Source organism: Diadema setosum, chromosome 19 (genome assembly GCF_964275005.1).
Source record: "Diadema setosum chromosome 19, eeDiaSeto1, whole genome shotgun sequence".
NCBI lineage: Eukaryota > Metazoa > Echinodermata > Echinoidea > Diadematoida > Diadematidae > Diadema > Diadema setosum.
This window is the reverse complement of record NC_092703.1, coordinates 1,972,173-1,981,398: the sequence shown is the minus strand read 5'-3', so window position 1 is coordinate 1,981,398 and position 9,226 is coordinate 1,972,173. Positions and strand designations below refer to the sequence as shown.

The 9,226-nt window shown below is 39.6% G+C and overlaps 1 protein-coding gene across 1 annotated transcript; it reads right to left on the bottom strand.

The window, feature by feature from the left end:
* Window positions 1–3,771: 3,771 nt before the first annotated feature.
* Window positions 3,772–6,193, bottom strand: LOC140242888 (solute carrier family 52, riboflavin transporter, member 3-B-like). The gene is made up of 2 exons (XM_072322636.1): window positions 4,982–6,193; window positions 3,772–4,014 (listed from the first exon to the last, which is right to left on the bottom strand). Exons 1-2 carry the CDS (start codon window positions 6,191–6,193, stop codon window positions 3,772–3,774), a joined length of 1,455 nt encoding a protein of 484 aa, XP_072178737.1.
* Between the last annotated feature and the right edge of the window lie 3,033 nt (window positions 6,194–9,226).

Genomic DNA, 9,226 nt, shown 5'->3' with positions numbered 1-9,226 from the left:
TTAATATCAATCCTACTGCTAATCTTAAAGCCTATACCTACAACTACATTTAGGCTTAGCCTGCTTAGCCTACATCCTAGACCTAGTTAGTACCAGGGATGTTTCATTCATATATATAGGGCTATATTGCCGTAATGGTTTAAGACATGGTTACCAAGTAGATTAAACTTTTATTATGAAAATATGAAAATACCTCATCAGAGGTACAAGTTGAAATTGTGAATATCACGGCAATAATAATAGATAAATTTCTAATGCATTTCAGTCATTTCTGAGTTTATCAAAATCATAACAAAGATAAATTTAACAATATTTTCTCATTTTCATGAAGATAATTTGAATAGCTTATGAATATTCACAAGCAGAAGAACCAGTAAAAAATAATAGAATCCAACTGGTATCAACTGGTATTAGAATTTCAATGATTTAGTGGGTGTTAATATGGAATGAAGTTATTAGTAAGTCCAGTCTGTTACATGGGTATCAAATTGTGTAAACTAATTTGCACACACAACGAAACACACACACGTGTGCACACACGCACACACACACACATACACACACAAACACAAGCACAAACTGGTCAAAATACAGTCTGTGATCAGTTGAAGTGTCAACTGATCTTAATTGGTTCCAGTTTCATTTATCATTTTGAAGTCATTAAGAGTCCAAGTTCAATCACGTCAAATGTTTTATTTAATTGTGTTTTGTTTACTTTTTAATTTAATGTTTTAACTAAGTTTTGTTAACCTTTTAATTCAGTTTTAATTGATGAACTAATGGAATTCAAAAAGTAGACTCCAGCTTGTGTCAACTGGTACACAATGAGATATGAACTGGTATGAACTGGTACCAGTTGACTTGTACTGGTTTCAACTGGTAAGCAGTGCAACTTCAACTGGTATAAAACTGGTACCATTAAGACTTCAACTGGTACCAGTAGACTTGTGCTGGTTTCAACTGGTAAGCAGTGCATCTTCAACTGGTATAAACTGACACCAGTAAGACTTCAACTGGTACCAGTAGACTTGTACTGGTTTCAACTGGTAAACAGTGCAACTTCAACTGGTATTAACTGGTACCAGTAAGACTACAACTGGTACCAGTAGACTTGTACTGGTTTCAAGTGGTAAGCAGTGCAACTTCAACTGGTATTAATTGGTACCAGTATGATTAAACTGGTATCAACTGGTACCAGTACATCTTCAACTGGTATCAACTGGTTTCAGTTAGAATTGCTTATTTTGTTACTGGAAATTTGGAGATACCTTCTGATTTCAACTGGTACCAGTTGAAACCAGTTAAGACCAGTTAAAACCAGTAAAGACCAATTAAAAATGCTTACTGGTTTCTACTGGTTTCTACTGGTTTTTCGACCTGGGCCCGATTGGGAGCATACCAGGGAGTGCCAAGTGTTCATATATTGAGATTGTACTTTCACCAAGTTCCTGTATTACTACAAATAAAGTATACATTCTGGCTGAACTGTACTTTCCTTCGCGTCTCTTCGTCATCATTATCATTGTGTCATCCAGCTGAGACTGTCATTGCACATTCTACTGAACTGTTATACGTTTATAGTAACACTCAATTACACAAGTGTTACGAGTGGTGACTTTGCATTATCATCATCGTCGTGATCCTGATACTTATACTCCAGTGACACTCGCCTGCAAAGTCCACGCTTACAACAAACAATCCAAAAACACCCGAGTGTTACACAATGATAATGATAATACTAATAATTTATGCTACATTTATATCAACTTCGTCCATTTTACCCTGCTGTTTCAGAAAGGCCTGTCTCCCCAGCGTTGCCAAGTATCAATTTAAACAACAGAGTAAAGAAGAATTTGATAAAACTTTTTTTTTTTATGGGGCAGGGCAGGAATAAAAGCTTGGACATCCCGTGTATTATAAGGACCTTCCTGCAATGGAACTATATCCACCATTAGCCACTGTTGGGCGAGCTACACGTTTATAATTTGAGTTATACAACAGACAAAACATCTCATCTAAATACAGGGATAACAAATATTTGAAGGTTATTTCAGGATTAGAAATATCACAGAAGGTGATCAAATAAGTCCCCGCCAACACTTCTATTCTGGAAAAATAAACAGTAACAAAAAGTGTGTTGCTACCATGGCAACGTACTTTCTGCTACTCTGGAAAACAGGATGTCACAAGTACAAAATTAATGATCATTATCCTACAATCCCACTTATGCCAAATTTCATCTCAGGTACTCAAACACTGAGGGAGTAGTTTCATCCAAATGATGGTATGGTCTCTGTCATGGAAAAACATTACCATAGCAACACATTTTCTTCATTGACCATCGCAAAAAGAGATGTCTTTTCTCAACTAAACATTATAACAGCAATTACACTGTACGTGTGTTAGATCCCAACTCAATTCGTTAAAATCTGAGAGAGAATTCGATCAAGTAATACCCTTTATACCCTCGTACCCGTGTTGGGGTACATGTATAATAACATCAATACATTTACAACAGTCAGACCTTCATGTAAGATCATTTGTCATCCTGCCGTCTTTACAAAGCCCATGACGGAGCATGGCTACAACGACTATGAATAAATGCCCAGTGATCTATTCCACCTCACAACCTCAACTTTATTGCGAATTTGTCTAGCCCCTCATGATTACATTTCAGCCATTTACACCTTTGATTAGATCTTTAACACTCGCCCTTCTCTCCAGACACAAATCGATACAAAACGAAGCCGAAACCTAGGAAAGCATTATTACTTTGTCAATTATTACGGAATTTGTTTGTTTCGAAAGAACGAACGTTCTGAATAACGAATCTTGTGTAATTTTCGGATAAAAATAGCTTTGGAATAACGAACATCACTCCTTCAGTAAGGGTGCACGTCGCGAGTTCAACACTCACGAGTCATACAGCCCATGAGTTATACAGCCCACGAGCTCGACAATAGGCAAATAAGGCCCATACGAGACTCCGACACTAGGCAAACAAGACCTATGGGTCCGACACTATTTAAATAAGCAAACAAGGCCCATACGTTTAGTTCGACACTCGTAACACCAATGCTTAATGCTTATTACCCAGTGTCGGTCTCGTGGGCCTCTCTTCCCTATAGAGTGTCACACTCGTGGACCTTGTTTGCACAGTGTCCGACTCATGGGCCTTATAGTTGCCTAGTGCCGAGCTCACGAAGTGTATGATTCTTTTATGAGCCGTATGATTCATGGACCTTTTTTTAATGCCTCTTTTGCAGTATGAAAAGTGGGCGTCGGTCTCGTGTTATGACCCCTTTAGTTCATGGGAGGCAGCATGCAAATTCAAATAACAACGATAAACATATCAGCCTGATTTACCACAGAATACACAAAGTAATAATATTCATTACCACTGCCAAATTTTGAATTTTTTGCTTTCTTCCAAGTGAATGGTACAAGAAAATTACTTATTGATACAATCCATACCGTTCTATGTTCTTACATTCTTCATGAAAGTAACCATATTGAGATATTTAAACGGCACGCAACATCAGATCAGTGCCGTTATTGTTTAGCAGCGCGGCATAGCAAACACATGACGTCATTCTCTTGGCCAAGCAAACAAACTAACAAAACATTCAACGTTCTGGTTTATGGTGTATTCTATACTGTAGAGAAAATTGGACCTCACTATTGGTCAATCCTATATAAATTATTACCATTATTCGCAGTTTTGTAGCCGACAGATTAAGTTTTTCTATTTTGAGGTTGTGTTTTAAATTGTTAAACAAGGTGAAATTCCTTGCAAGTGATTTCTCCGTCACATCGGCCCTCTTTATTTGCATGGAAGACATTATAGACTGTGACCAGCGGAAACATCGTCAGAGTTCCTAGAACGACCGCTATCTGGGCGGTAACTCCAACCCAGATGAGATGGCGTCGAACGTTGGTCCCCTTTCGCACTATCCACAGGGCAGCTGCCTGGCAGTAAATGAAAGATAGCCCTTCGAACATCCACGCCAAGACCTGAAATTACACGAGAAGGACCTGTCCGTTCAGAATACATCGGTAAAACAGCTATGCGAGAGAACATTATGCATGTATATATCCCATAAAATGTCTCTTTTTTTCTACCTACCCACTTTGGTACTGGACGTACTAATTCCCTCTCAAAAAATCATTACCTGTTGATCACTGTATTTTTTACAATGTTATTTAAAACTCTGTCTTTGGGAGGCTGGGGACTGTGCAAGAAAGCCAACAGCCTTTGATGGTATAGCAATTCGTGAAAACGTGAAGACTTCACCTCTTCACGTCATGTAAGTTGTCATGTTGTTGTTGTCGTTTTTAGATTGGAGCTGATTCACTGTATATAAACAAGGGACAGATCAGAACAAATGAAGCAAATCCGAATGATGGACAATAGGCACACTATAAACGGGGAAGACAAAAAGAGGGATGAACGCGGAATGCAGAATTGAGTTACGTATCATTGAGCGGAGATCAAACTTGATTATCTAAAAAAAAAAAACCTCAAACGATTGACCCTTTCTTAAAGGAAAACAAACTTACCCCCCCCCCTAAAAAAAAAAACACACACACACACACAAAAAAACCAAAATCCAACAACAACAAAAAACCAACAAACTGAAATACATTGGTGGAAGAAATGAGCTTGAGATGAGTCCTTTTTTTGTTGTTAAAACAAGAATACCATTGACAATTTCAAAATTTCAAATTATCGTAAAGAATGAACGTTAGAACGTTGGGGTTTAGCACCTTTGATTCGGATTCGAATCCTTCTAAAATGACGAACAATTCGTTCACTTTCGGAATTATGAACCTTCGACAAAGCAAACTTTGGGAATAGCGAACTTTATTCTATAGAGTAACGAACATCACTCATCTCGTTTACCCTGTAAGTTTCTCCTGTATACATTAATGACCGATTTCCATTATTTTGGAAGTCAACTGTACTACATGGATCACTTACGATAATTATCTTGCCGACGAGTAGTCCTTCCAGAGGCGGGTGTGGACTCATCACAGCTACTATCAGGCCATAAGTGGCGAAAAGAAAACCGAGAAGCAAGGTTACAATGACCAAGACAAAACTACGAACGGGTTTCACGAGAAACAACAAGAAACCCGTCACCTTGGATAGATTACGAAAGATCACCACATATTCCAATGTATCGTGCCCATAGGCGCTCCCTGAGTAGCTCTGAATCGTTGGCATTACACCATACAATATAAAGAAATCCATGAAGATGACAACATAAAGAAGTGTGTATTGTTTTGTGGACAGGGGCACTTGATCTGACTCTGCATGAAAAGATGTTTCTGCTTCAGCTTCTCCTGTTGTTGCTTGCATTTCAAGCAAGATCGTGTTTTCTTTATCTTCCTCGCCCTGGCTCTGAAACAGACCTCCGCAAGGATCGTGGTGTCTGCGACGTCCGTCTTCGGGAGTCGCGTACTCGCGTATCGCACAAGGGAGCACATTCAGTCCTATGAAAGACAGATGACACACCAGCATCATCGCAGTGAGGACATAGAAAAATGACGTCGGTCCAAACTCGACTCGGGACCCATCGCGAGACCACACCGTACAGTTATACGCCACAGAGTCATTTCCAATCAAGGTCTTGTTGATGAACGTGGAATTTACAACGCATGATTTGTGATTCGTCTCTTTCTGTATCAGCATCACGAGTGTCGGCCAGAGTGAACTTGATCCTTGCCCGACCAAGTACCAGTTGAGGTAACTTGCTTTGAAGAGTGACATGAAGCCAACGAACGTAACGCTTGAAGATGCATCGACCAGAGAGATGAAGAACAGGAGAACGAGAAATGCAGTGCTGTGAAGTTTGCCATCTACTGCCCAAACGGTGTATTTGTTCCAGGTGAACGCCACTATGAGGGTTCCAATGGTGGCTATGAACGTTGTCACGTAGATTACTGGGATTTCTGGCCGATAGCATCGTTTTGGTGCGAATCGGTTGCATATCAAAAACGCTAATGGTCCGACGAGGGCCAGCTTAATAACCACAGATATGTAAGAGTTGATCTCGTATTGCTCGGGGATACCTTGCAGTATCAAAATGGGCACTTCGACCCAAAGTCCTGAAATGCTGATCCAAGCTCCGCCGCCAAACAGGACGACGAGAAGGGCGACGAACCAGGAGACCTGCGAATCAGTCGCCATGTCGACGTGATCATCGAGAAGCAGCGAGACTTGAAATGTCAAACTTAGTGATCACTGGGGTGTCTCCTTCATTCTGTCTAACCTAGAAAGCAAAATAATTGTGGAGATCAATAAACGAAGAGAGTATTCACAATGAAACAGCTATGATAACATTAACATTAGATAAGTTTTGTTATGTTTTGCAACCCAATGATCAGATAGCTATGAAAATGAACAGTGTAAACACATTCATCGCCCATTTTGCCGGAAAAAAAAATTATCCACAAAATGTAAAGGCCTAAACGCCAGTGCGTGTTTTTCTCTCCTGGCAACGTTGAGCTGCTCTTTATCTTTTTGTTTTTCAACCACAGTTCACATCAATCTTCCGCAACTTGTATCCATTCCTAACTCAACCTCGCCGCATTTCTGGATTTATGCATTTATTTGCTTAATGGTATTATGTTGGGTTTTTTTCCTGGTTGTTTTTACTCAATTCCTTGAGTGCAATATAGACGGGCTATAGACCATAATGGAGCATGAGAATGAGAGTTTTTATATGTATAAAATAAGATTCACAATGATAACAATGGTCTTTTGAGAGCATTGTGTGTGTGTGTGTGTGTGTGTGTGTGTGTGTGTGTGTGTGTGTGTGATGTCGATCCTTTAGAGTCAGACTTCATTCATGATTGTTTGTGTCTGTCACTGTCTGTGTATATTTTTACTGCTCGTATCATGTGTGACAAAGTTCCTAGTATCCACTAAACTTTCACAGTAGTGGTCAATTCCTCCCTCACACCCGGAAACACATAGTTATGTCTTTATAGTGGACAACATTGCAACAATCGTTGCACTTATACTAGTATCTTATACAAGGAAACCTGTTCATGCATCGCGCATGAACGGCCGGGTCTTAACTATACTCGCCGTTGTATGGCAAAACATCATGTTCTGAATTGCTGCTAGCTGGGAAATTGAAATGCGCCCACTTAAAGGGGAAGGCTAGTAACTGATCAGTGGGAATCAGTGGAAATTCTGGGAGATGATTGTTCCAATCCTTATGGGATTCATTCAAGAGTTCATTGTATATCTATTGTTGTGTGAAAATGATTTGCTTCAGAACGGTTAGGCTCATATTCAAGTAATGTGCAGACTAATGCTCCGTCACTGACCAGGGACGCTAACCTGGAAGCATTAAACTGCACATATTACTTGAATATGAGACCATTCTGAAGCAAATCATTTTCACACAACAATAGATATACAATGAACTCTTGAATGAATCCCATAAGGATTGGAACAATCATCTCCCAGCATTTCCACTGATTCCCACTGATCAGTTACTATATAGCCATCCCCTTTAAAGACAGACAGACAGACAGACACACACACACACACACACACACAAACAAGCCCACAGAAACACGCACACAATGACATACAAGAGGGGAGAACCAACGAGATTTCCTTTTTTTTTTTTGGAATAGGGAGAATCAAATTGCGGATAGAAGCAACACTTTACTGCACTCTTATTGTCTCATTCATGTTAATAAGAACATGGAGCTACGTAGCTCCATGATAAGAATGAGATTTTTCTTATAGCATATGTGAGTGTAACAAGCATATAGAAACCTACCTGTCTCAATATTCGTTCGCAAGAAGACGATGAACTGCCCCACATACTGTGTACTGTGTAGAGGAATACAGAATGCACACATGCATGCAATGGAAACAATAGGCCTATGGTTATATGGCATGAGACACGATACCCAGCGTCACAACACAGTACGTTTGCAAGCTTGCATCCTTCGGGAACTGGTATTATCGTCAGCACCGTAAAGAAAAGATTTGTGTTCCTTAATAGATCAATTGACATTGTTTGGATTATATTCATACGCCTAACTCGTTGCAGACAATAGTCAAAGAGAGAGAAATACCAAAATCGATTTTGCATGACGAGGTGCTCGTATAGGCCTACCCTGCTGTACCAGACCTGCAGAATGTTACATGCCAATCTTTATGCACAGTGTTGTGGTACTTTTAGTGACAACCCTACATAAAATTTTGAAGGATACTTGCTTGCATTATCCTTGCCCATAAAGCGAGGATTAGACAAAAATGTCTGATCACTTACATTAGCTTTTCGGAGGAACCGATAAACAAGATGACAAAGAATGCTCATTGTAAACCAAAAGACGTCACGCTATAGAGTTGGGAAAAATAAAAGAACAGCAAACAACAGAATAGAAATGCAAATCTGTCGTCCCGAATGAATCAAGATCCGATATGCAATGTTTGCCTTACACGATAAACATTACTATACTACAACAAAATATGAAAAGTGAAAACCACTTCCACTGCCTATTCACCACGTTTATGTTATCATTATTATAATTTTGTGTTATTCAGTGCTGCAAAATTAAAGTCTACTCAGTATCTATAGTTTGAACTGCCACATCGGTGTAAATTACCCCTTTTCACAAATATTATCAAGTCAATACCTTTATTCAGAAGATGAATTGTATAGTAAAAACCATTTTTACTGCCGGGAGGTGCGGGGATCTCTGACAATGTTCTACCCATCTGCGTCCAAACACCTCAAAGGAAATGGATCCTGTGGCATATTACGGCACATCAATTTTACAACCGGAGTTATAGCGAGAGACATGGAGATAATCACGGCGATATGCACGTATACCACGTATGTATTGGTTTGGGAAGAAATCACTTTATTCACTTCAGCTCATAGAACACCTGTCTGCTCCGACGAACCGCTCACAGACTCTACCAGACATAGCTTATGCCCTTTTGATATTATGTTCTGCCTTCTTGCGTATACCTGTAACTGCCACGCATGGTCAGCCAGATAGCCAGACATATGGCTCAGATTGGTATTTTTACATAAATAGAGGTTAACATTAGTATGTAAACAATTTCTGGAATATAGTATTGTAAAACTAAATCTCGGAAGGAGACAGCCAGGGTTAGCCGACCGCCAAACTGGTCACATGACATGTAATCTTATTTATACCCCGGTATATACGGCACAATAGCTAT